The sequence below is a fragment of the Manihot esculenta genome, chromosome 1 (assembly GCF_001659605.2).
Source record: "Manihot esculenta cultivar AM560-2 chromosome 1, M.esculenta_v8, whole genome shotgun sequence".
Lineage (NCBI taxonomy): Eukaryota > Viridiplantae > Streptophyta > Magnoliopsida > Malpighiales > Euphorbiaceae > Manihot > Manihot esculenta.
In genome coordinates, this window is record NC_035161.2 from 42,289,540 (window position 1) to 42,316,576 (window position 27,037).

Consider the following 27,037-nt stretch of genomic DNA (forward strand, 5'->3'; position numbering starts at 1 on the left):
TCACACAACATTATCTCGATAAAATTACAATTTATCTAAATTTTTTTTGAATTGAACCTTTTATTGTAATTACCTTACAAATTTTCTATAATATGTCTGTAATATAATATATATATGGATGATAAAATAAGTAACAAGTAATAATAATAACTCCATATGATTATATGTGAACCAGAGTACTGAATAATCACTCCTTGCCTAGCAAATATATTATACATGGGCTTTACATTTGGCTATGGAATAGATTTTATATATTTATATATATATAGATATATATATATATATATATATATATATATATATATATATATATATATATATATATATAGCACGCAAAGAGATTTTACATAACACCTTTTCCTCCCCTTTATTTTTTTACAGAGGTAAGCTTCCTGCTACTTTCCTTTTATATCAATATTCATGATTTACAAAGAGAACTGGAGGACTTATATCAGTGAGAGACCGCTTAGACACTGATGAGTACCATTTGTGCAACACCTAATTGCGTTGAAATATTGATCCGGGTACATAGTTTACGAGATTAAACACTTGAGAAGCTGACTGACGAAGCAAATGGGGTATTAAAGGCAACCAGACATGTATAATATTGTTGTATAGCTGATGGAGTGTCTGGAAAAGCAACTCGAAGTCGCTTGCTACAGCTTCATATGCTCGATTTGCTGCATCATGGAGCAACTGGACAATCTGATGGTACGATCCAATCAATATTCTGAGAGCTAGGAGTGCACATAAGGCAAGAACCAAGTACCCAAATGGAGGGCAAAGGATTAGGATTAGTGAGTCACAGGCAAGCGTTCCAGAAACCACAGAAATTTGTTTCAATATGGGAAGAACGTAAAAAGTGTAGTCATGGTGGTTTTGGATTAGAATTAATGAAGAAAGAAAAGACACAGTGTAGATGAATGCAGCCACAATGAAAAGCACCATGATTGCTTCATGAGTCTCAAATGGAGAATCTTGTTTATCTTGATACTTGACTTGCACAAGAGTCAGAAGCACCAAAATGAGAAAGCGGACGCTGGTGTGAATTTCAGTGGAGGAGCTGAGCAGCCGTCGATGATCACTTGCATAACCAAAACAGAAGAAAAGGGAAATGCTTCAAAATTAATTATGCAGAGAAACAATACAGCTAGGTTAAATTAATATGATAGGTGTTTAATAATAATTTATTTGAGTAATTAAAAGGCAACAAGCGTGAAAAATCTGAACATGAATAATGATATATATATATATAGGAACCTTTCTTGGATAATATGAATATCATTGAGCTGGACCTGAAGCGACATTTTGTTCGACAGGTTTATCCTCTGCCCTGGAAATTAATCTTAATTTTCTTGGAGGATCTGGTGTTATCAACGCTCAGCAGCCGATATTGCTCTCCAACACTTAACAAATTAGCTCCTTAAATATACATCTCTCTCTCTCTTTTGCCCCCTCGATTCTTAATTTATTAAAGGGTAATTTACGATTTAGTCCCTGGATATTACCATTATTAACAAGTCAGTCCCTGTATTTTTAGAAACCTATTAAAACGTCCTTATGTTTTATTTCCGTCAACGAAATAGTCATTCCGTCCTATTTTCCGTTAAAATTAGATAAAGGAGGAGAGAGAAAATTTTTAAAATCCAATTTTACCCTCAAATAAAACCATTTATTTAGTCCTTGTATATTACAATTATTAACAAGTTAATCCTTACATTTTCAAAAATCTATTAAAATATTTTTATCTTTTTTCATATCTATTAAAACGTACTTATCGTTTTTTTATGTCAACTAAATAGTCCCTATCTTTTCTCAGATCTATTAAAACGTCCTTATCGTTTCTTTTTGTCAACGAAATAGTCCCTGTCTTTTCTTTCGTCCTCCTCCTCCTTCTCCTCCTCCGAAAAAGAAGAAGAAGAAGAAGAAGAGAAAGAAGAAGAAGAAGGAGAAGAAGAAGAAGAAGGAGGAGGAGGAGGAGAAGAAGAAGAAGAAGAAGAAGAAGAGAAAGAAGAAAAAGAAGAAGAAGGAGGAGAAGAAGAAGAAGAAGAAGAAGAAGAAGAAGAAGAAGAAGAAGAAGAAGAAGAAGAAGAAGAAGAAGAAGAATGAGAAGAAGAAGAAGAAGAGAAAGAAGAAAAAGAAGCAAAAGGAGAAGAAGCAAAAGGAGAAGAAGCAGAAGAAGAAGGAGAAGAAGGAGAAGAAGAAGAAGCAGAAGAAGCAGAAGAAGAATTGATGACGAAGAAAAGGAAGGAGAAAAATAATGGGGGGTAATATAGTCTTTTACTATATTTTTAACGGCAAAAATAGACAGAAGGACTATCTCGTTGACGGAGAGAAAACATAAGGACGTTTTAATAGATTTTTAAAAATACAGGGACTGATTTATTAATAATGGTAATACCTAGAGACTAAATCGTAAATTACCCTTTATTAAAGCATGCAGCACAGCCAACTCTCTGAACTCTGTAAAGTCACCATTATCTCTTTAATATATGTTGGAGGGTAGACTTCACGTCAACTGGTAGAGAAAATAACATTTAATTAAACTTGTTGCACAATTAATCTCTTAAAATTCTTTTCAAACTCTATAATTTCCTTTCATATTTAATAGTAATTTTTTTACTTTAATAACACAAATCTGTTATTTTTATATGTTTTAGTTAACACTATATATATAAAAAGTATTTTATCAATAAATTATCTTTTGAAATTGACAATTTTGAATGATATTTAAATTTTATTTATTTAAATAAAATTTATACATATATTATTAAAATATAATATATTTAATTGTTTATTTATATAAATAAATCAATTTGTATACTAAATATTAAAAAATAAATCGAAACTTAGCACATGAATTAGGTCATGAATTTAAATTAAAACTACAAGAATACAATTAGATCAGATAAGGAAAAAAGAAAATTTGCATTCTTTGGGAAAAAAATAAACTGTGGCTGCTGGGATTCGAGCCCAGGTCTCCACGGCCACAACGTGGAATTCTTACCACTAAACTACAGCCACTGTATTGCGCGATTGTTCAATGTTTTATTTACTTTAACCAAACGGCTTCTCTGATGAGGCTCTCAGCGAGCGGCGGCAGCAGCATGGATGCGGAGGGTACTCTCGTCTCAATGCTGGAAACAGCAAATTAGGGTTGATTAGTATGAGTTTGGTCCTTGATTTTTGGTCTGACTTAATTTGTCATATTTCGGCCTATTTTATTATTACTAATTTTTTAATATATAAGATATTGTATTAATAATATTTATATAAAAAAAATACTGATCTTTTAACGTTAAAATTTTTTTATTTACTGATTTAACTTAAAAATTAAAAGTTTCGTACATTGATTTTCTATTTTTGGTTTAAATTGATATTAGAACTAATTTAAATAAAAAAAAATAAAATGAACTAAACTGAATTTTGTTAATAAGTGTATGAGTGAAACTGAGAATTAAGCCTCGTGTTAATAGTTGCTTTTATTTTATTTCATTTTTTTTGTTTTTCGGAACTTATGGATAAAAAATCACAATAAATTAAATTAATTGTTCTTAGTAAATGTAGGAGCTAAATTAGCACAAACCTTTATGTTAATAATTATTTTTAATATTTTAATTTTGGTTTTTCTTATAAACTTTTACATTGATTACCTTGTCCGTTTTCATGATTTTTTATTTTTTTGAAAAAATGAGGCTAAAAATAAAACGCTATCGAATTTTATTATTATTTTGCGAAAGAATTTTATAGTTGAAATTAAAGGCTTGATCTATATGTGATGAAAAAATAAATAAATAAATAAATGAAGGCTTGATGATGGGTTATAATTCGGCACCCCAAAAGTCAGAAATATTTGTCCGAGTCCAAATATCAAAGGCCATATGAAAAGCCTGGCCCAGGTTAAAGAGCGTTAATATGCTAACAATTTTTTTAAATAGTATTATTTAAAATATTTTTATTTTTATATAAGTTATTTTAAAAAACATAATCGTAATATGATAATATAAATAAAAATCAGTAGCATATTGTATATTTTTTCAAAATAACGCATATAATTATTAATTTTTGAAAACTAAGAAATAAGGCGCAATCTTGATGGAGGTCCAGCTTCAATGTACACATCAGAGGGGAGAAAGAGAAACAACACGAACACTTTTTCTCTCGGAGATGTCTGTCTGAGCTCTTACAAAGTCAATGCCCGTTTCAAAGTTCATCTGAATTTTGGAAAATTTTCTCAACACTCACTCATCGCTTTCTCAATATCAATGTCAATAATAAGCTTCCAAATTCTCCAGTCTCCTCTCGTTATATTATCTGAATTTATTTATTTATTTATTTATTTTTATTATGAAACTGAAAAAATATTTGCACACATGAGATGAGTACTAACCTTTCAGCAATTAATTTATATGTAAGATTAATATATTTAAAATATATGTACATTTATACTTAATTAATTAGTAAAAAGTTAATACTCACATTTCTTTTCATAATATTAGAATATTAGAATTATTAAAATTTCCTAAACTATTAATGCAACCAAATCATCTAAATAAAAACAATTGAATTGAAAAATATTAAATTAGAATGCTTCCATTTTATTTTTTCAATTTGGTTGAACAATACTTAATTTTCATGAAAATCAATTCAAAAATCAATGGAGTGAAAGTTATGTTGGAAAATTATAAAGTGCAAATATAAGTTAGAGCTATATGTGTTTTTAATTTATTTAACGATTGATTAATATATTGAAAAATAAATTTTAAACTAAATATTCATGATATTCAAACACGGGACTTACAGTCCACCAATTCAGACATCCTCAATAGTTTTCTTTTGTTTATATATATAATAAATGCAATAATAATAAAAGTTGAATTTCAACAGTAGAAAGCTACTACCATCTTCACAAATTTCCCGCTTATCGTATCACACGCCCTACACCTGCTCTCAGGCCATGATCCGACCAAGTTAGGATTCAGAAGCATTTTATAATGGGATCATCGGTGGATCTGTGACCAAATGTGAAGACTGAGAAGAAAAAAAAAACGAGTGAACCAAAGCGGATCCGAAATGGGCAGCTGCCAGTGAGCGAGCAGCTTGAAGTCCTTTTTCTTTTTCTTTTTGTTTTTTTTTCTAAGCAGCTTGGAGTTCACATGTGAGACACAAACACCACCACCACCATTGGTGCTAGTAGTTGGCTGGCACAGTGTCTATTTTGAGTGCTTATGACTTACAAGAAAGGGAATGGAATGATGATTTTCTTCTGTGTAGCGTAAACTATAGGCAATCCCACATTTTGCATAAACAACAATAAGCCATTAGAGAAGGAAACAAACAAAACATGTGTGCTCCAAATGCAATCCTTAAAGGAAAATGCTTTTCTTCTGGATAAGCTGTCTTTCTCTTCCATGCCCCAAGTGGGTGACCCCTCATTTTTTTGGTTATACGACACAAAACTACCCAACCCTTATTGCAGTTCTAATTCTCGTTTGTTTGCTCAGAAAAATCATTCTGTTTAAAATAGAAAAATCAATAATTAAGAAGTTTGTAAGGATAAGAAGTAAAATACGCTAGTAAAATTGCACAAATATAAAAAAGCCTATTGGACTCTTTTTTTTTTTTTTTTTTTTTGTGCTTTTTCTAGCACACAAGTAGTGGCCAAAAATTTAGACAACATGATGAGTAGTCGTTTCATTTAAATATTCTTATTTTTGCTTCATATTGCCAAGGGATAACTATCCTTAAGAAATAAACTTTAAAATGAAACCTAAGGCAATATATAAATATAGAGGCCTTGAATTGAGTTGCAATGCCAAGATATACACATGAGGAAACTCATCCCAAGTGTATTATGTAAGTGCTTTAATTATTTTAATACAAAAATTGAATGATGATAGTGATGATGATCGCATCGTTGACTCTTGGGCTTTTTAATTAAATTCATAAGCCCGCAAATTAAGAGTTATTTTGCAAATGCACCCACCACCACTTGAATTGGCACTCACTCTCTACAGCCTCCTTTTTTCTTTCTTTTTTTTGATAGCACCGACTCATCTCATGTTTAACTTCTCAACCACAAAGGCCAACCCAAGCTGTCCTGCCCATTTTCTATTCCTACTGTTTTCTTTTCCTTTATTAATTAGAACTTGAAATTTAGTAAGTAGGCTTTTTTTTTTTTTTTTTTTTTTTTTGGTGATGTGTATTTTGCGGCATTAGGTGAGCATTAAAGATAAGAAGCATCTTAAAATAGTGAGGGAATAAGAGCTGTAGTGCTACATCATGGACAAAAGTGAGAACTCTTGAATTTTCTTTTCCTAGAATGGTTTCACAAGTCCCCGTTGAAATGGTCTTCTTCAAGAGGCCATTTCCTTTTTAAAAAAGGACAAAGAATCAACGCAAGCTTACTTGTCCATTGGCACTTCAAAATCCATCCATCCATCCCAAGTATATATATTAATTCTCAATAAAGTAATATGATCAACTTTTTTTTTTAAGAAAAGAATTGTATATATTAATGTTTTAAATAATATAATTGTTTTTTGCATTTCTTTCTTCTTATTTTTTTCAGCTAAACTCTGTTTCACATTGAAATTCAAAGTTTTAAAAAAGTGTTTTTAAATATATCATTTTAATTATTGCTAAAAAAATCATATTTTAATACTTTTATAATTATTAAAATATAATACAGTTAGTTTCAAATTAATTTTAATAATTCTTAACTATTATACGCTATATTTTAAAATAATAACTTTAAAAACAAGCCAATAAATTATAATATTTCTTTTCCCAATATATTTATTAATTATTTCTATAAGATTAACTCCATTATGCTCCTAATAAAAAAATGATAAAGAAATGTTGCATGGGAGGTCGGGACTCTCATGCATGAAGCCATGTGATCAAACTCTAAAATCTACATGTCTCCCTTAGGGATTGGAGCTTCCCTGCGTCTGCCTAGCAGGATAGATACTACTTGAAAAATAGTTGTAAGAAAAATTAAAATACATCGAAATAAACATGCTTATGAATAAATAAATATTCACAAATCATCAGACCTACTTTCAAGAAAAACAAAATTCTTCGAGAAAAATAATTTTGTTTTTCATTCTAGAAGCAGATGAATCTTAATTTACATTTAAGTGAATACATAATTTTGCTTTTAAAATGTAGAAATACTTTCCTAATTTGCTTCTCAATCATCAACACATAAATCTAATTTACCTTTTATAAACTTGATTTTATATATATAAAAATAGTATTTATTTAAGTTTGGAACATAGTCCTAGCTTAGTATAAGCATCAAACTGGAGGAAAATGATTTGGAGAGATGGTTTTGTCACGCCACAGTAATCTAAAAAAAAGAAAAAAAGAGGATTCTGCCTTTTCTCCCCATCAGCCTTTTCAGATTTCCAACATATAGAAAAATATTTAATTAATTTTAATATCGGCTAGTGGAGCAGATCTGTTTATATGGTTGAACTAAAGCTGAGAAAGCAGAGGAGAAGCAAGAAAATGCTGAGATGAGAGCAAGAAAGTAAGAAAAAGAGAAGAAGAAGATACATCTTTTGCCTGGAAACAGAACAGTTGCAAATAAGGGAGAATAGGCTTCTTCTTCGTGAACTCTGTACAATGCCAGTGGAGTCTGACAGGAGGTGGAATTTACTTTTCCATCAATATAATTACACAGTTTTGATCAACTTCCCTTGCTTCCAAGATAATTACTATTTCTTAAATTAGAGAAAACGACATGTGATACAACTTAGCTACACCAGCTGGAACCTTCAACAGAACCCATCACCGAGAATTCATAGCATTTCGTTCATGATCAAAGCTCTATGATTTTAATTTTTTTTTTTTTTAGAAAAAGAGAAACCCAGAAATTCTAAACTGTTAACTTAATTATGTCTAAAAGCACTTTTTAAGTAAATATATGGATTATTCTAACTCAGCTTGTTATAGAAAAAGGACAAGAGAAGAACTAAGAAATGAATTACAGTCGGAATCCGAACCAAGAAATAGTCTATAGATAAATCAATAGGAACCATATAATTTAATTGAAACTAACAAATTCGCTTGATTTTAGATCCCAAAACGCAAAAGTAGCCAAAAGCTTCTTCTTCTTCTTCTTTTTTGCTTTGTTTTTGTTTTTACTTTTGGATCGAACCTTCTTTTTCGAATATCATAGCAGAGTAAGCAAACACTCACCTCTTGATGTGGTTGACAAATTCTGCATCGGATACCGCAGATAGCTCGATTTGGCTAAGATCATCATCATCAACTGGAGCTGGAAGATTAAGATCTATTAAATTCAAGTTGTCTTCGATCTTTGAAGAACTTCTAGCCGGAGTTGCTGCTACACCAGTTACATGAGTTCTCTTGTGACCACCCAGAGCTTGCCCAGATGAAAATACTCTGAAACAATATGGACATTCATGAACTTTCTTCTCTGCCGCAGACGTTGAAGTTCCTGCATTCTGTGGCCCCAAGTTTAGTTCTTTAGCTGGTGTGTAAAGTTTGAGTTTCTTGTGACTAGCTCTGTGTCCGCCCAAAGCTTGATACGATTTAAATACTTTCTTACATGTTTCGCACCTGTACTTGCCTTTAGTTCTTGCCTTGCAAGATTTGAACTCCTCTGATTCATCTGTTTCCTCAATGGACTTTTCAGTTTCTGCTTCCTCATCTTGTTCTCGCTGGTTTTGTTGTACCACTCTCTTCCATTTGTCCCTTGAAAGCATCATAAGGCAGAAAGCGACATCTTCCTCTGTGGTGGTGTCGGAGATTGAACTCACGGGTTCAGCTTCCGCCCACGAATCGGCTTTACTAAATTTATTAAAATTAAGCTTCTTTATGTTGTTCTCTTGCTCTTGTCTTTGTTGGTGGTGATGATATTGATGCTCTAACAATTTCCGGTTCCGTTTGGAACGTCTCCGAGTAGGGTTCTTGGACGATTCGGTCTCGCTTTCTCTGTCCTGAAGAACAACAGACGCAGCATCCACAGCAAACGAGAACTCAGGATCTACCAATCTAATACTTCTCTTGGGGTTCTCCCTTAATCCATAAGAAAGACCCTTGTCTTCTCCCTCTGCTTCCGCTTCTTCCTCTGAAGATGAAGATGAAGAAGAAGATGAAGCTGACTCGGTATCTTCACCGAGTTGAATGGGTGTGTCTTCTTCTTCTTCCTCTTCTTCTTCTTCTTCCTCTTCTTCCTCTTCTTCTTCTGGTTTTGTAGTAATTGGAAGATTCAACATATGAGACCTCATGTGACCGCCTAAAGCTCTTCCATTAGAAAAGCTCTTGAAGCAGAGTTTACATCTGTGTCTCTCCATTTACCCAGAAAGAAACAGAGCTATCTCCGTGAAAAGGTTGTAACTTGTGAGGCTGTGAGCTCTGGATTTCTCTATTTTCTCTCTGGGAAAAGAGTTTAAAAGAAGCTGTTAGAGAGTGGAAACTAAAAGGAGTAGGCGACAAGCATTCCTCCACCAAGAGATATATACGGGAGGTTAAAATAAAATATATTTATAGAAAAAAAAATCAGAATTAAAAGTCAAAATTGTAATTTTGATTTGAGAGTAATTAATTTTCTTTAAAAACCGCAACAAATACAATTAATAAAAACTTAATAAAAGCGTGTGCATGAAGGGGGAAAAAACGACATGTAACATGCGATGCTTTGCCCGTTTCTGTATTTATTCTCAGCCATTCTTTTTATTTTTAACCACTCTTTTCCCGTATTACCCCTTTCCTCTCAAAAATATTTGAAAATACAAATAAAAGAAATGTTGAAGTAGTTATAAAGAAAATTATGTTTTTCCATTAATTTGGTAAAATTGTGAAGGGTATTTTTGGAAATTAATTTGAGGGTACCAGAATAAACCGGTGACTTACTTGTACAAGTTAAGAAAACTGCCGGATTTGTTGTAATGACGAAGCACAAATACTAAACCACTAAGGTGTCCTCCATTCAGAAAATGACCCGCTATTTTAACTACCAATCTTGCTGTGACATAAAATCACACACAATCAAATCAAATGAGTACACCTGATCAACGTCGTCCACGTTTGATGCATTTTCTGATTCCACACTAATTAAAAAGGGCGAAGGAGAGAGATTCCATGATTCTGTCAAACTTTTTGGCGGTGATATTAGGGAGAACTGTGAATGTAGGTAGCTTTAGCATGCTGGGTGGACCGGCTACATATACATATATATATATATATTTTTTTATATAAAATTCATCGTTGAATTAATTTTGTTTGAGTAAAAAAGAATGAAAAGAGGTGTTTTAACTTTATTTAGTGCAAGTTACCAATAAAAATGGATCTTTTGTTGAAATGTGTAATGGGAAATGAAGGGTGGGAAATGAGTAGGAAAGTAAAGTCATCCTTCCTTAGAGAAAGGAGTTTATTTCTACAAGGTTTTGCAGGAAATGGCGTTTTGTTAGGGGTTGGTAGACCCAGTCCTGATCAGTGTTTGAGTTCTTATGCTATCCACTGATTTGTAATAATTTCTCATTCAAACTCTTTGGATTTATAATTAATAATAATTCCAACCTCTGCCTTTGCCTCACAATTTCAATCTTCTTCATCGATTCATTTAATCTTAAATTAATATATACTTTTAATATATATCAATGTTTTTTTTTTAATTTCTTAACCTTGTGTATTATAGGGAAGACATGATATCTAGATATTTGTGAGCAATAATTGTGTGTTTAATTGCCAATCACGTTTTGGTTTAGGATGTATTAGTTCTATTTCTCAATGCCTTACGTGTATCATTTCAATCATAGGCTAAAATCAAGTGGAAAGAAAAAGATTCAAAAAAAAAAAAAGGTTTAATTAGAAAAGATTTGATGAGGCTATGGATAATCTTTGGATTATTAAAATTCAATTTTGATTTTATTGATATAATCAATATACTAAAAGCATGTTTCCCAATCCTAATGAAGTTTTAATATATAATATGATCATAAATGTATGGAAATTTATTGCTTAATATATTATAATATATAATAATATTTTTTTTAAAATAGAAATTGGAGAGTGAGGAATAGGAAAGTGGAATATGAGACATCTTGAATAAATCAGATACACTTATCACCGGAATAAATCTATGAGTGCATTATGTTTTTTATTAACAAAAATTAATATTTTATTGACAGATTACATGTAATAAAAAAATATATCTTTATTTTAAAATATTAGTTTATCATTTTAATCAAATTATATAGATTTTATTATATAAATAATTATATGGCGATCACAGGGAATAAATGGTTAGCATCAAGTATTCGCTAATCTTGAAAACCAAAGCCAAAAATCTTAAGGAATTGCTTCATATCATTGTCTGTTTCACATGGCTTGGCATATGGACAATTTTTGCTTAAAACAGTTGATGGTCAAACCACCTTACGCATATAATTTTGGCCCATCAAATTTCAGAAAAACGGGATCTTGGCCTCTTGCAAGTTGCTTGAAATTCATCCATCGTATTTGTGGTTTGAATGGACCAAATATGGCGTCAACTAAAGCTTCCAAAGGGAGCATTACATATATGACTATTTATCTATAATGCATGAAAAAAAACAAAATCTTTCAGCAAGATTTATGGTTTCACCACTGAATCTCTGCATGAAATCCTAACTTCTTCTGGTCTTTAGAATCCCAAATGTCAAAGGACAGAGGACGTGACTCAGCTCCCACTTATAATGGGCTTGAACTTGAAGGTGCATGTGTGTATGCATGCATATCACAGCCGACCAATTGAGTTCTCCCTATTAGAAACGATAGAGCATTAATTAAGTTGATGGGGTTGCTAGAACTGCACAGCTAGCGCAATTAATCCTTTATTTATTTATAGGTGCATGCCAAGTGAGTGGTGACTCAGCACAAAAGAAAGGGAGAATTAAAACCTGTTGATCATTTCAGGATATATACATGCATACTTGAAACAGACATATAAATTTCAAACAAACTTCAAACAAACTTCTGAATTATCTTCTGGTTTATTTAGAAAGGAAAAAGGATTCTCTTACTCATCATCTGAGAATTAAAAAAATAAATAAAATAAATTGTATAGTCAAACTCTAGTGGGAGGCACTTCATATGAGGATTCTACTGGAAGATAAGGGTAAAAGAGGCACCAAGCAAGCTTTCAAAAGTATCAGCGTAATTTATTCAAAGCACATATAAGAAAATGGCTCGTTTATCAAAGTGATTAGATCCGCTGAGAAAGAGGATTTAGTTTTAAAATTATTTAAATTAATATATATATATATATATATATATGAAAATTATTTTTTTATTTATAAAATAATACTGAAAACAGTTGTATGATTACATTGGTGAATAACATTTAACATTACTCTAAAAATTATTGAAGATCTGATTTATGATTGACGCAAAATGAAATATATAAATTTTATTTATTTTTAATTTTTTTATATAGGTATGCCTTTTTATCGGCTACAATTATTATGCTTTATGTGGATATAAATATAATCTAAATCCATTTCAAAAAAAAAAAATCTAAATAAAGAATTACCACAAAAATATGCGTATATCCGATGAAGGTACATGCTCTCTCCCTTCAGTATTCCATATGTATTTTCACGAATTTGTAAAATATTTTAAAATATTAAAATAATGATATTCAATAAAATAAAATTGTTTTTTTATAAAATAAGGGAAAATAATTTCATACGTTATGAGAAATTACATATACTTAAAAAAATTCAAATGTTTATTATTTTTTTATTTATATTCTAATCTTAAAATTTTAAATAATAAAATTAATTTTTTTATATTTTTCTCAATTTTAATTATTTATCTACGTGTTATATCCCATAAAATTATTTCTTAAAAATATCTATTTGATAAAAAATTTTAAACAATTACATTAATTCATATTTATATTCAAAACATTAAATTTTGCATAATAAAATTAAATGTTTTTCAATTTATCATAATTATATAATTAAAATGATTAAATTAAATCTGAAAAATTAATGTCAAATTATAATAGAATTCTTAAAATTTTATATTAATAAATATATATTTTTTAATTTAAATTTCATATTAAAAATATATTTACTTTATATAGTTATCATATCTAATATTAAATAATAAATTTTCAATTTCATAAAATATCACATATAAATTTAATATATTAAAATATTTCATTGTGATTTTCTGAGAGGCAGAAAGTAGAGTTTATAAGGGTTGTATAAGTTTGGACGGGGAGAAAGTGATTTCTCTCTTTATATTCCTTCCATTTTGTCTGCTAGTGACGCGTAACGGTTTTCTTGCTACAGTGTCACCTGCCTCTGTCATATAGGTCCGTACGTATGACGGCGTCAGGTGTCCTCTTCACATTAGACGGCCATTTAATTCTCTCGGCGTGTATACAGACATGGCTGCGAGGTGACTGGGTCTACTGTTCCTCTTTATGTCACGTCACTGGGCTAAGTTGGTATTGGATGGATCCGTGAGTGATCCAGTATGATCCGTGGGCTTAAATCAGGGTTGAAAATGTTGGATCAATCTGTCTGCAAGGCTTCATAGATTTTGGGCCAAGACTGTCTTTACGGACCTGACCTCCTAACCAAATGCGTGAAGTCTGACGGTCATCACATTGAAAATTTATACTCACTATTATAAATTATATATATATTTTTAGTATATAAAAAATTATATTTTATATTAATAATATTAAATATATATATTTTACTATGTAAAGTCACCTTTTTATAATTTTTATAATAACTTAGATATGTTAATTATGTTTTTTGTAAATTATTTGGGATATTTAATATTTTTATTTTACTCATTTATATAACACTTATATTTGTGATGTATATTAATTTATTTATTTATTCAATAAAAAATTATATTTCATATTAATAATATTAAATAAAATAAAATATTATATATTTTATACTATAATACTATTAAACTATAATATTGTATAAAAATAGAATGAAAAGTAAATAATGGAATTAACAAAAAAATATCAATATTGAAATAAAAATATATATTTTAAGAACTATGTTATTAATTAAATAAAATTTTATGGACTATGTTATAATTTTTTAATAATTTTTCATATTTAATTTATTTCTTTTAATTATAATTAAAATGAAACTAAAAATTTTATTCAATAAACCTTTTAAAGAATAATTCTACATAGATTAAAAGTTTTTATCAAAATTAATTAAAATAGATAGCTAAAATTAAAATAAATATAAAAAAATTAATTTTATTGTTTAAAATTTTAAAATTAAAATATAAATATAAAAAATAGTAAACGTTTAAATTTTTTTATTCCGTAAACTAAAACTATTAATAATGTCAGTATATTTTTTAACCATCATTCAAGTTTTAAAACAAACAGTTAAAATAGCTTTATGTGGGATCATTTCAATTTTATAATTTTATAATACAAAATTAAAATATAAAATAATATATTTTTAACTAATGAGATATAATTTAACGATATTAGAGCTCTAATTTTTAATATAAAAAAATCGAGCATTAATCTAATAATAAAACTATATTTGTCACATTTATAAATAATTCTTTAATTACGGAAAAGAATAATCAAAGAAACTAAAATGTAATTTATTTTTTTGTCATCATGGAAAAAAAATTATTTTACATTATTCTAAATTGTTATAAATAAATAAAGAAATTAGGATGGCAGCTCCATCAATTTATCAATCACTTTATTGTTTGAACTGAGCTTTTCATCCACTTGAAACATCAAATGCTAAATCTTCGTCTCCATCTTGATTATGAACTCTGTACTCCCTCTTGGCTCTTGCTACCAACCTAAGATATTTTTTTAAAACCTAATTTATCATAAACCCAATAGAGATTGAAAAGTGTTTCTCGAGCATATCCTCACTTAGTCTAAATATATTCCTCATGCTCTCTAAAAATAACATAATATTATAATTAAACCACATGTAAACTAAGTACGTAGACCTAAGACACATCAAAAAGTTTCTAGGCCCAAGAATAAAACATAGGCACTCGACTTATTCTTAATCTGGACGCAACCTAATGGGGTAGCACCCATCTAGCCACCATGCAGACCAAATGACTGTGGCTTAACCATGTCTTTTTTCAACGTTAAACCCAAGGCCATATTCTCATCTTATTGGACCTCAAGGAGAAGGGATTGCATGCAACCAATTACAATACAAAAAATATATATATATATATATCCAAACCAATAGACCTAAACCCCATCACCATATCAACTTGGAACGACAGCCAAACACCAACAACACTTGAAATATATCTCACAGCTAGCCTTTAGATCAAGGTATTTCCGCAGTCTGAAGCATCACCGCGAAAGGAGAGATAGTGTGAGCTTAGGCATCCCAATCGCACCACCTTTTAGAGGCTGTGCTCTGCAAGCCACCACCCTAACAACTCATCATTGGTCCTAAACTAAATGAATCGTTGATCTGGAAAGAAGATTCTTCTGCATGCAAAAGAAAGCCACATCCAAGCACAACAACAACATAAAAGGCAGATGCAAGACAAACCCTCACAGATCTACCAACTTGCCGAAAGAAAAAAAAAAAAAAAAAAAAAAAAGGCCACCTAGAGGTGGCGAGAGAATCCACTCTCCTAGTAGTGTGGAAGGAATTCGGGCAGACAGAAGCGAACTCTGCAAGAGGTGAAGGGAGACTAGAGCTCCCAAGAAGAAGATAAAACAAGAGAGATTCTCTCTCTAGATGCAAGCATACAAACAAAATAATTAAAAAAAAAAAAAAAACCACGTAATGTACGCCCACTGATCTCAATGATCAAGTATGTATTTGTTTATTTAAAATATTTTCCTTGAGCAATTAATATTTCATGGGAGTTTCTACCATCTCCACCCAAAAGAAATAATAAAAAAAGTTACAGTGTACGTAGAAATATAATTATGAACCTGTTGATGAGTCTGTAATTACATTTTTAAATAGAAAATGCACAAAAAGAAGATTAAGTGGAAAAGAATAAAATGAGAGAAAATGTCTTCATATTGCTTCACAATGTTTATGTGTTAGCGCTCACATCTGTAGTTGATCCAATCCCTACCTGCAACCATGGAGATGAGCTTCCATTCATGTTCATATCTTTTAATTCGCTAAGCTTTGCTAACTTCACCTTACTGTCTGCTTCATCATCCACATTCTGCATTGGACCATTACGATTAGTGTTGTTGTTGGTGGTGGTGGTATTATTCTTGTTGTTATCATCCTCGTTTTGATGGTGATGGTGACGGCGGTGGTGATTCTCATCTTTTTCTTTTGCTTTAACCCCAGCCCAAGTTTGTAAATAAATCTCTGTAGAAACTTCAAAGCTAGGTGGGTTTGCCGGGGTTTCCCGCCGGGCTGATCCATTTTTCTCATCAGCCGGAGCAGGAAGATTCAGATCAAGCGTGAGATCAAGCGTCTCAGGATTGTTGATAAACTTGGGTCTTTGTTTAATTTGCTCAATGTGACCTTGAAACTGATGAAACTTAGCCAAAGAAGAGGCATCTGGTGAATTTGAAGTGATCCAATGGCACCTTTTATGTCCACCTAAGGCTTGTCCTGACGAAAATACACGATGACATATGGAGCATTCGTGGACTTTTGATTTTCTTTTTGAAGTAGAAGCTAATGGAGCATTTGAACCATGATCAAACTGAAAAGTTGACCTTGATTTTGTTGGAAAGAATTCTTCATGTGTAATAACATCTTCATCTGCTAGATTATCATCTAGTCCTTGATCAAACCGCGCTGCGAAACACCCTTTAACCTTTTTGTGACTAGCTCTATGTCCACCTAATGCTTGATGGGAATTGAAAACTTTCTTGCATGCTTTGCATTCAAACATCCCTTTAGAAACTCCCTTGGCCTTTTCCATAGGTGCCCTATAAGCCACCGGAGCTATAAAATTCATCGTATTTCTTCTCTCCTCTTCTTTACTAGCCGAGGCACATGATTCCTCTGGTTCCGCTAATAAAGGGTCAAATGTTGCATTAGATAACATCATGAGGCAATTTGCGAGATCTTCCTCTTCGCTGGAAGGGCAATTTGAGTTATAATTACCCACCTTGGCCCTCAGCGACCTTTTCCTTTTAGACCAACCGCAGCCTCTCCTTGGTGTGCCGTCCTCGCCGTCGGATCCTGGAGAGGACACAAGCGATTCGGCGTCCTCGGAGCTGCACTTGCCATGTTCAAGGAAGGATTTCCACGACAAAAATTCTTTGCCACAGTTTTCACAAACCCGACAACTCTTTAATCGATTGGGGTTGGTTCTTAAAGCATACATTCTCTTGTTGCTAGGAGGCACATTTTCTCCAAATTTATCTTCCCAATCATCATTTGCAGGGTCTTCATCCATGTGACCATTCTCGTAGCCAATTCCATGAGCTCTCATGTGGCCTCCTAGAGCTCTCCCACAACCGAAACCTTTCTTGCAGATTTTACAGAAGTGCTTGAAGTTAGATTGTTGATCAAGAAGCAGAGCCATACAAGGAGAAAAAGAAAAATGAAAAAAGATAACAAGAGAAACTAAGAAAGTAGAGGATTGGAAGTGGGTAAAATTAAGAATGGAAAACAAAAGGGATGGAGTTGATGTTCTTGTAGTGAAAGTTGTTGTAAGGTTGTATGGTAAAAGAGGAGTAGGAGTCCTAGTTTTTAGATGTAGTAATGGTTGTTTTTGCGGACGAGGGAGAGTGTGAAAAATGAGCTAAATGAGTGTGGTGACAAGTGGTGGGAGGGGAAGAGGATTAGAGACATTTTCTAAGACTTTGTGGTGGTGGCGCCGCCAGTGGAAAGAAACCAACGGAGAGGGAGAGTGAGTGAGGAAGTGAAAGGAAAGAGAGAGTGGTTCTAACTTCCGTAGCTATTCATATCCCTTCAATTCCAAGCCAAGAAAACTAACCCATGCTTCTCCTTGTCTGTCGGTTGGTTCAAGCTGCTTTTCCACACAAAATGTATTATTGTTTTTCTTACTTAACTATTATTGTCATTGACCTTAATTAATTTATTCATTAGTTTCCCTCTTTATTTGCTGGTTGTGTTTCCACTTCATCTCAGTCCAACGCACATGTTCCTTTTTTTTTTTTTTTCTTCTTTGAAATCACACACATGCTTTTAATCTTCGAAAATATCGCTTTTCTATCACATTTTTAGTATTTCCAATACATAATTAATTCTTTCTCCACTATTTTTCTTTTTCTTTTTCTTTAAATTAAGTGGTTTCTCCATTATTTTTAACCTAGTACGTAATTAATTGAAAAATGAGTTTAATAAGCGGACACTAAATCCCTTGAGCTTGGATTTACGTTACCGTTGGAAAATCATTATCATTAATATTCATTCATTTATATATTTAGTTCAGAAAATGATCCACGCATTTAATTTGTGATGATTATCACTATTGAATTGATTAGCCCTTCCAAGTTTTAATTTCTGATGGATAAAAGTAGTGAATCTTAACGGCTACAATTTGCCCTCTTTATTACGATTGTAAGCCCTAATTTTTTGGATCATTAATTTATACGTATATATTTAATAATTTCATTGTTATTTAAAATGATAAGGATTATAATATATTTCTTTTAAAAAATCATTTTGATGGAAAAATGTTGATTCAAATATATATCAATTGGCTGGCTTTTATTTTATAAAAATTTTGGATAATTATAGATATCTTCACTCGTTAAAAAAATAAAATACTATCAGTAAATATTTTTTCCATTCTCTTAAATACAACTTTCAATCTAAAAAAAATTATCATATTACTCATCTTAACCCTCGTTAATTTCTTCTCTTTGATATTTCAGTAAACTGTTAGTTAAGCAAATCAATGAGTTGAGGTTTAGATTGTAATCAATCAATAAATAATTTGGCTTGGATTTGAAGATAAATAGTTACTTACAAGTTGTGATAGGGACAAGTAAAGAGCTCAGCAGCCAGTTGATATATCGAAGTTCTAAGTGTTTTGGATGGTATATATCTGCTACCTACCACTTCACTGACTGAAAACAGCGACCCACTTCATTTGATGTTGGCCTGATTTGGAAATATTAATATTATATGAATATTAACCCTTTTGCAAACGTTGATTGAGGTGCGGCGTTGCATTCTATTGGTATTTGGTGCAGCACTAGCTATTATGATGAAATCTATTGGATTTTCTTTTGTGAGGAGGTAAAATTAAAAAAACAATTTATCAACAGAAATTATAATCTGAGTATTTTCTTAATGTAAATTTGACCTAGAGAAAATGATTGCTTCTTTGAAGAGTGGTTGGAAGTGAATCTATTCACATCCCCCAGTCTCCTCTTTTGTACGTGTAGTGGAGATGAGATTATTCTTTTGAAAGACGTGATCAGTGGTTCACTTACTCAGGAAGAAAACTGTGTCGACAGTTGATGATCAGTGCTCACTGTTCATATTAATAATAACAAAATAAAGAGAAGGGAACTAATTTACTGACTGTAAGCTAAGCTTAGAGTGGTGTTAAGGCCTTATTACAACTCTTTTTATTTGGAATACAAGTATATATTGAGCAGGAAATACTTACTTTATTCAATTTTAATAGATTTATTGCGTAAATAAATGAAAATAAAAATAGAAATTTTTCCATCATTTAAAAATTAATTAATAATAATTTTTTAATATTTCAATTACAGAGGTAATTATTATATATAAATCATATTATTCAACACATCTTAAAACATTTATTTCGTATTTTTTTTTTCTTCTTGATTTCTTTTGTTTTATACATTTTTCGGGATTAAGCATCTGCTTCTCATTATTATGCAAGCGATGCACTTAATCGATACTATTAAGCAACACCCGGATATTTTCTGTAGTATTGTGGGTATCAATTTTTTTTTTTTTAAATTATAATTAATTTGCACAATATTTGTGAAAATTATAGATAATCAAAATATTTTCATTGAATTTTAGCATTTAACAAAATTTTAAAGTAATTATAGCTTATATATATGTTTTATTACAATGAAATTTATCCTCATAGTCTATATATCCACATAAAATTTGTGTTATTTTTTGTTAAATTGAAATAAATATTTTTCATGCATATAAAATTGCTACAGACTTTTTCACTCATCAGAAAATAATATCTGAAATAACCATCATTTTATTTCATTTCTATAGAAATATAATATTATGTTTTAGCTCCCTGAGTATCTTGTACATTTGCCGCTAATACTAGAAATTGACTACAGATAGGTATGTTTTTCCCGGCTGCCAACTAGCAGGAATTACGTCACTTGCTACAATGGTCTTGCCAGACATGAGCGAGGTTAGCCGGAGAGAAAATGGGGCACGCAGAGCGGAGCCTGAGTTGAGTTTCCAAACTGCACCCCAGGCTTGCTGCATTTTAATCCAAGAGTCTGAGCCGTCTGGTGCCTGTTTTAGTTCAACTGAAGCAAGGTCACCGTCTCCCTCTTCGTACTCCACTACGGTCGCAAAGTAGTAGGGGTTAGCGCCGGAATCGACGTGAAAGGCCAAAGTCTTACCATGATATTCGCACTGAACCCTGCTTAATTTACACCCCAAGCAAAACGAGATAAGTATATATGTATATTCCATATTATAAAATAAACTTAATTAAGAATTTTTGCGAGTACTTGCCTTCTATACTGAATCTGCAATACTCCGGCATTACGGAGTTGATCAGCCTGGCCAGAAACTGCCATGGCTCCAAAAGCAGTGCCACTCAAATCGAAATGAACAGACTCTGAGGTACAAGGTCCTCCTGGACACTTATCTGTAATGACAACAGTGACTGGATTCCCCGAGCAGGCTGAATTAGACGTGCATTTCACCTGATAACAGACTCCACATCCCTTGCCTGATTTATACAGAGAAGGCCCTCCAGCTGATATCATTGAAGAGAATGGAGGTTGCTCTACAGCATTTTCATACCCACAAGCTCCACCTACAACAAGGTTATGAAAATTCATTTCTTTTTAGCAATTAATTTTCAGAAACAAATACACGTCAGTTTAATTTCAAATACGTACCGGTACTTCCTGCACCTGTGGGACTACCATACCACGTGGCCCCTGCGGGTTCCCAATCAGAATCAGAGTGCGTATTTGAAAAATTGAAGCACTTGGGGCAGAAGCAGTAGCAGGAGTCCAGCAGAAAAAGAAATAGAAGAACACAAAGAGAGAATGGGGCCATATTTTTATGATGTTGTTTTGGGGTGGGCGTCTGTTTATGTATAGAGGGATCATTGACGAGGAAGAAGACTGCATGGGGTTATGATTTTGAAGCCAAAATAGTAAGATCTCTGAGATACGGATAAAATTTATGTGAATTAATTGGTATCTCAAAATAAAGATTTCCATAACGCCAAGGAGAGACCAGACCAGATATCATAGAGTCATCTTATTCTATTAGAATCCAATGAATTGCATTTATTTTTATAATTTTAGTATTCCTGATTTTTTTTTTTTTAAAGAAAAGAAATACATTCATGAGATTTAAATGTTGGCGCCAAATCCTAAAGTAATCTACCTTAATTTCCATATATTAGGTTAAGCCACAGAATTTTTGTAGGGTAATAATTTCTAGGTCCTTTAAATTTTTTCCATTGTTGGCCGAGTGATCCCATCCTCAACCCATGAGCCAAAGCCTGAAGTTAAGCTTCAGTGGATTTACAAATGCCTACACGAACACAAGCACCATCATCATCTTTTGCTCAGTTCCCTTTAATTGATACTTGATGTTTGCTATTATATTTTAAAAGTTTCTCAATTTGTGTTTGTATGTGTGTATAATTTTTTCCTCTTTGAATTCTTATTCTTGTTTTTATTTATGTTTGATTAATATTTCCATAAAATAAACTTCAATCAAAATTTCTCCAGGGAGCTATTTTAGCTATGTAATCCATAATCATTGTTTCAATTTATTAAGTTTCTATCTACTTTAAAAACGTGTTATCCAAAAGAGATTCAACAAATAAATTATTTTATTGAAAGTAGGATATGTTTTAGACATCGAAATGCAATTAAAAAAATTATTATTAAAATAATCTATCAATTTATTGTAAATAATAAATAACCATAAAATATAATATATACTTTTATATTCTAAGTCTTAAAATCTTGAAAAATAAATTTGTTGGCGATGCTTCAAGCCTCCAGCTCCACTCTTCAAATTGTGCAATAGATAGAAACGTTCAGCTTCCGAATTCTACATAATTTTATTAGGAAATATTTATGTAGTATATAATTGAATTTAATATGAATTAAAATTTGTGAAATAATACCGTCTTAATTTTGATTCAGATTTAAGTTTTGGGATTAGATATCTACAATCCAAATATAAAGTAAATAATTATATTTATAACTTTTTGCATATATTATATTTTAAATAAATAGAATTTAAATATTTCATATAATTTTTTAATTAAAATTTATAACATCAAACAAGTTATGTTATTTTTTTAAGTAATAGTAATAAGTTTGAAACGACTTATTAAGATCGGATAATATATGTGTGTGTGTGTGTGTGTGTTATTTTATGGATAACCCACCTCACAAGTGGACGGGAAAAGAAAAGGCTGCAGTCTGGCTGTTGGGTCATTAAAGCCCGTTTCAGCACTGCGATTCAGAAGCCCAGCCCATTTTGTTATATATTGTAGCCCGTTCGCATTTAAATGCCGATTTGTATATACAACTGTCTGCCAAAAGCCATGATTTTTTGTTTGGATTTTTTTTTTGAAACAAAAGATTGAAATTATATTTTTAAATTTCAAAATATTTTAAAAACCTTTCAGGTTTTTCCATAAATAAAATATTATAAAGATTCAAAAAATATGCAAAACTTTATTTCAATGAATCTTATTTTCCAATGCTTCTTTTCGATCTCACAAAAAAAATTAATGAATTGAAATCAATGATTGGAGTGTTAATATTGCTGATCATTAATTTAAATAAATTAAAACTTTTTAAAATAGTCTAAATATGATATTTTCAGGAGAAATTAAATTATATAGAATTAGAATTAGTTCTGAAATATATATATCCTGATCATTCTAATATTTTATGCACTGCGACTCATCAAATCTAATAAAAATATTTTTTTACAAACGTGTTAGACGGTCCATTAATAATGTATTTTATCTATTTACCCATTTACTATCATTTCATTTGCTGATTATCAATTAAATTAAAAATATGTATATTTATGGTTTCGGCGTGAATCAGAGGAGTTAACTATTGTGTTGGTGATTTGTACTTGCTAATATCGATTTTCTCAGTTGATTGAGATTTAATTAAACTGTAAATATGTATTATGATCGTAAGGAGTTTAATATAATAATATTATTATTAGTAGAAAAATATTCTTAATATATTTTTAATAACAGAAAATTGAAATAATTATAAAATTTAATTTTAGTTTCTCAATATCAAAATGTCAAATGAATCTGTAGTTAGTTGAAATGAAATAATGAAGCAGAGACACGAATCAAAATGTTTACGATTTTGCTTAATTTTTTAATTCAACAACCGTGGATAGATGGTGACGACTCTGATTTTTTTTTCCCTCTCTCTCTTTCTTTCTTTTTCTTTTTTTTTTTTAATCTAAAAATATCAAGATGCTAATGAACATGACAGCAAAGTCTAGACTAAATAGATTACATGTTCTTCTAACCGATAACATTTTGTACAATAAAATTAATTTAAAATTGAAATTCAAATTCATAAGGGCTAACATTCTGGACTAAAATGAATGTTTTAATTATACATAAATTTGATTAATATTATTTATATTTTAATATTCAATTAAATAATTAAAAAATATGAGAAGATAAGAATTGACCGTTGGATGATATGCTTGTCACTATAAATGTCAACATCTTTGGTTCTTGGGGGGAAAAAACAGTAAAAGTTTTCAGTGTCTCCAATTAGAGGCTCCACCAGTATTAATAATTTTCCAATTCCACCTTATCTTTAGGTAATCCGTACATCAATGATCAACTAAAGTTGGACCTTTTCCTCAATCACATCATCTTTTTATTGGAAAAATAAAAAAGATTTCTGCTAAAAAATAATGCATATAAAAGTGTAATCTGTAAAGTGCTTCTCTCTTAAGCAAAATAGATGATCATTAAATTATATCATTCATGGAAATTAAGTGCTCGCCAATGCCTACTTTTTCTATTTTTTAACCTGCCATGCAAAATAATTTTTGTAAATGAAAGATAATGCTGTGTCCATTGTACCAAATCTCAAGAATGTGGTAATGGAGATCTTTATTTTAGTTAAATCACAAACGCACATATAATTAAGGCTGGCATTAGGTACTTGTCCTAAAGCTAGTACAATTTGAAATGACCAAAAGGAGAAGAAAACATTTTAAAACATTAATTAATTCTTTTTTATAAAATAATGTTAATTGCAATAACATCTATTTAATTATCTATTTTAGTAAATCTAATTATGTTTTGCTTCTTTAATTAACAACTTGTTTATTGTCGTTTTCTCCTTCCTCTACCTGATCTGTCTTCTGTCGATAATACATTATAGTTTAGTTTAATCTAACCTAATAATGAGTTCATATTATATATTTTTATTTTAGTAATATCATACTAAAAAGTAAGAATCTCAAGAAGCTCCATTGCTTTTTTCTAATTTTCCACTTTATGCATTGCTTTAGATGTGGCCCCTTCTTGGTTTTTTTAATACCCTACTTCTTCTTCTTTTTCTTTTTTTTTTTTTTTTTTTTTAATTATTTTCCATCTTTTCAACTTTATTTTTTCTAATCAAGCAGTATATTCACCACTAATTACTGATATTTTTTAACAAATACATTCTATAGGGTATAATGAAATACTTTTTACAAAATTACTATAATGAAAATAAAAGTAAAGATAATACTGTACAGTTGAGAAGCCACAATGGTTATAAGCAAATGTTTGTCTTTCTCAAGTAAAAACTCAGTAGTACTATTTATACATCACTCTATACCATCACATTTTTATACACTTCAATCTGTACACAATAATCAATCCTCTCCTATGGTGGCGCGTAAAACCGCCTGAAGAAAAATTTCTTCTTCAAAATTTAATCTACAGCATAATACGAGTAATTTGATTAATATATCTCTTCTCTTCATTTTGTGCTGATTTGATTTCCTCTGCACATCTCAATGTCTTCTCTATGTGATAGCCTCCTCCAATGCCCACTTCCCTTTCTAAATGACAACAGTAGCTCTCAAAAACACTTACTTTCACATGCATTTTGAAGCCCATCATGAACAGAAATTCAAGTTCCAGCTTATTCAGCTCATTCGTAGTTAATCCCCCAACTCTTGCAAAATAAGAATTCCTGTAATTCCTGTTCAAGAAAATCGCAAGATTCTTGAGAATTCCTTTCTTTTGTTTTAAAAAGAAAAGCCAAGAAAATAAAAAGAGTTAAGAGAAAGAAACACAACATACATGTCCTCTACATATTTGGAAGCCACCATAATGGTTGTAATGAGAAGCCTATGCACGTTTCTTGCGTTGATCCTAAATCCAAGATTGGCCTGGCAAAACCGATCAATATAAACGTAAGCAACAACGTAAACAGAGGGGCCGGCTCGAGTGTATCGAAAAATTCTCTCGAGATAGGATTGAATTGTCATGTCCGGTGTCTCGTAGCAATCAAAGACCCTAGTTCTAAAGTCTTTTGATAATGCCCAGGAACAGATCTTGGCGATTCTCTCATTTCTAGCCATGGTTCTCTCGATGAGAGAAGCAAGAACAGAGATGACTAATGGTGTATTTGAGTGAGATTGGTATGAATAGGAATACAGATCTGAACGGAGCTTTCTTGGAGATATTGCAAGCGAAGATGTAGCCATCCGTGAATCTAGTGTTGACACAGAGAGAGGTTGCTACACTTGGTAGGAATGGTGAGGTTTCAGGAGAATTTATAGTGGGGGGGAATTTAGAAGGTGCCCAACAACAAAGAGAGGTGCAGCTGTGAGAGTGAATAAAATAAAGTGGGAGACCTCGGTTGGGGCCATTTGGAAGGTGGTTGGAAGCCAGGAACATAATCAAAATTATAAAGATTTGAGTGCCTCCTGTGTATATGTTAATAGGAGCTCGCCGACAGTGGGGTTGGACTTGGAAGGGTGAGGAAAATGGGCATGCAAGAGCGGAGTGGGATTGGGGTTGGGATCCACATAACAAGACGGCATTTAAAAGATGAGTTTTGCATAGAGATTTGTGCATGAGAAGTCCAAAGTGGGTCCATCTATAATCACACGTGCAATGCCTTGACCTATCTGTTTCATCAAGTCTGGGTCTGCAGCTCCAGTCACCCGCTACATCCTTCATTTTGTCCTCCAAGTGCCACGCTCAATACATCAAATTTAAATGTTATTATTATTATTGTTTTTGTTTCTAGATATAATTTAAGTTCGCCAAACTTATTTAAGTGGTAAATTTATATAAAACAAATCATTTTCATAACAATTTATATTTTATCATTTATAAAATAAAATCAGATTTAATTAAAATTTTATGTAAATAAATATAAATTATTAATATCTAATAATTAATTAGTACTGTATTTATAAAAGGACAAAACCGTTCACTTAAAATTCTTTAGACAAGAGGAGCATAGTCGAGATCAAAAGCAAAACATCTAATTGCTAAAAAAAAATCAATCGACTCCAAAGTAGAAAATCCCACTCGAGTAGAAGCCCAGCACATCACGTCTGGTTGATCCTATTGGACATTAGAGACTCAATATCTCAATTGGGCCACTTTAATATCATCAACAGTTACCCAATTGATATAAGCAATCATATCTTTTTAATATAAAATTAACATAGGACAATGATTCACATGTCTTAAAATATATTACTTTATATAAAATCTGTTCAACAAACTTCTCTTTTTTTTAAAAAAAAAAAAAAAAAAAGAAAAATCTGTATATAAGATGTTAATATCTGTTTAGTCACAGGATTAATAACCTTGGACCAAAGCCTAACGGGAAGCTTGACTT

General features: G+C 31.2%; 5 protein-coding genes and 1 non-coding gene across 6 annotated transcripts; all 6 read right to left on the reverse strand.

Moving 5' to 3' along the window:
* Positions 1-418: 418 nt before the first annotated feature.
* On the reverse strand, positions 419-1,445 carry LOC122724389. The gene is made up of 2 exons (XM_043959161.1): positions 1,261-1,445; positions 419-1,084 (listed from the first exon to the last, which is right to left on the reverse strand). Exons 1-2 carry the CDS (start codon positions 1,305-1,307, stop codon positions 499-501), a joined length of 633 nt encoding a protein of 210 aa, XP_043815096.1. The 5' UTR covers positions 1,308-1,445; the 3' UTR covers positions 419-498.
* A 1,507-nt stretch (positions 1,446-2,952) lies between these two features.
* TRNAH-GUG lies at positions 2,953-3,024 on the reverse strand. Its single transcript has one exon. It is a non-coding gene; the product is annotated as a tRNA-His (tRNA).
* Positions 3,025-7,972: 4,948 nt separating this feature from the next.
* Positions 7,973-9,476, reverse strand: LOC110620938 (zinc finger protein ZAT9). The gene has a single exon (XM_021764893.2). It carries the CDS (start codon positions 9,327-9,329, stop codon positions 8,205-8,207), a length of 1,125 nt encoding a protein of 374 aa, XP_021620585.1. The 5' UTR covers positions 9,330-9,476; the 3' UTR covers positions 7,973-8,204.
* Positions 9,477-15,974: 6,498 nt separating this feature from the next.
* Positions 15,975-17,520, reverse strand: LOC110618195 (zinc finger protein ZAT1). The gene has a single exon (XM_021761297.2). It carries the CDS (start codon positions 17,518-17,520, stop codon positions 16,057-16,059), a length of 1,464 nt encoding a protein of 487 aa, XP_021616989.1. The 3' UTR covers positions 15,975-16,056.
* Positions 17,521-20,234: 2,714 nt separating this feature from the next.
* LOC110617344 (putative expansin-B2) lies at positions 20,235-21,582 on the reverse strand. Its single transcript, XM_021760078.2, has 3 exons — positions 21,053-21,582; positions 20,661-20,967; positions 20,235-20,565 (listed from the first exon to the last, which is right to left on the reverse strand). Exons 1-3 carry the CDS (start codon positions 21,213-21,215, stop codon positions 20,235-20,237), a joined length of 801 nt encoding a protein of 266 aa, XP_021615770.1. The 5' UTR covers positions 21,216-21,582.
* A 2,671-nt stretch (positions 21,583-24,253) lies between these two features.
* LOC110622703 (cyclin-U2-1) lies at positions 24,254-26,185 on the reverse strand. Its single transcript, XM_021767306.2, has 2 exons — positions 25,480-26,185; positions 24,254-25,378 (listed from the first exon to the last, which is right to left on the reverse strand). The coding sequence occupies exons 1-2, from the start codon at positions 25,884-25,886 to the stop codon at positions 25,111-25,113; spliced, it is 675 nt and encodes a 224-aa protein (XP_021622998.1). The 5' UTR covers positions 25,887-26,185; the 3' UTR covers positions 24,254-25,110.
* Between the last annotated feature and the right edge of the window lie 852 nt (positions 26,186-27,037).

Coding starts and splice junctions, on each gene's coding strand:
- LOC110622703 (XM_021767306.2), bottom strand. CDS start 25,886: ATGGCTACATCTTCGCTTGCAATATCTCCAAGAAAGCTCCGTTCAGAT. Junction 25,379..25,479: donor TCCAAATATGTAGAGGACAT/GTATGTTGTGTT, acceptor TTTCTTGAACAG/GAATTACAGGAATTCTTATT.
- LOC110620938 (XM_021764893.2), bottom strand. CDS start 9,329: ATGGAGAGACACAGATGTAAACTCTGCTTCAAGAGCTTTTCTAATGGA.
- LOC110618195 (XM_021761297.2), bottom strand. CDS start 17,520: ATGGCTCTGCTTCTTGATCAACAATCTAACTTCAAGCACTTCTGTAAA.
- LOC122724389 (XM_043959161.1), bottom strand. CDS start 1,307: ATGTCGCTTCAGGTCCAGCTCAATGATATTCATATTATCCAAGAAAG. Junction 1,085..1,260: donor ATTCATATTATCCAAGAAAG/GTTCCTATATAT, acceptor TGGTTATGCAAG/TGATCATCGACGGCTGCTCA.
- LOC110617344 (XM_021760078.2), bottom strand. CDS start 21,215: ATGGCCCCATTCTCTCTTTGTGTTCTTCTATTTCTTTTTCTGCTGGAC. Junction 20,968..21,052: donor CACAGGTGCAGGAAGTACCG/GTACGTATTTGA, acceptor ACCTTGTTGTAG/GTGGAGCTTGTGGGTATGAA. Junction 20,566..20,660: donor TTGCAGATTCAGTATAGAAG/GCAAGTACTCGC, acceptor TAAATTAAGCAG/GGTTCAGTGCGAATATCATG.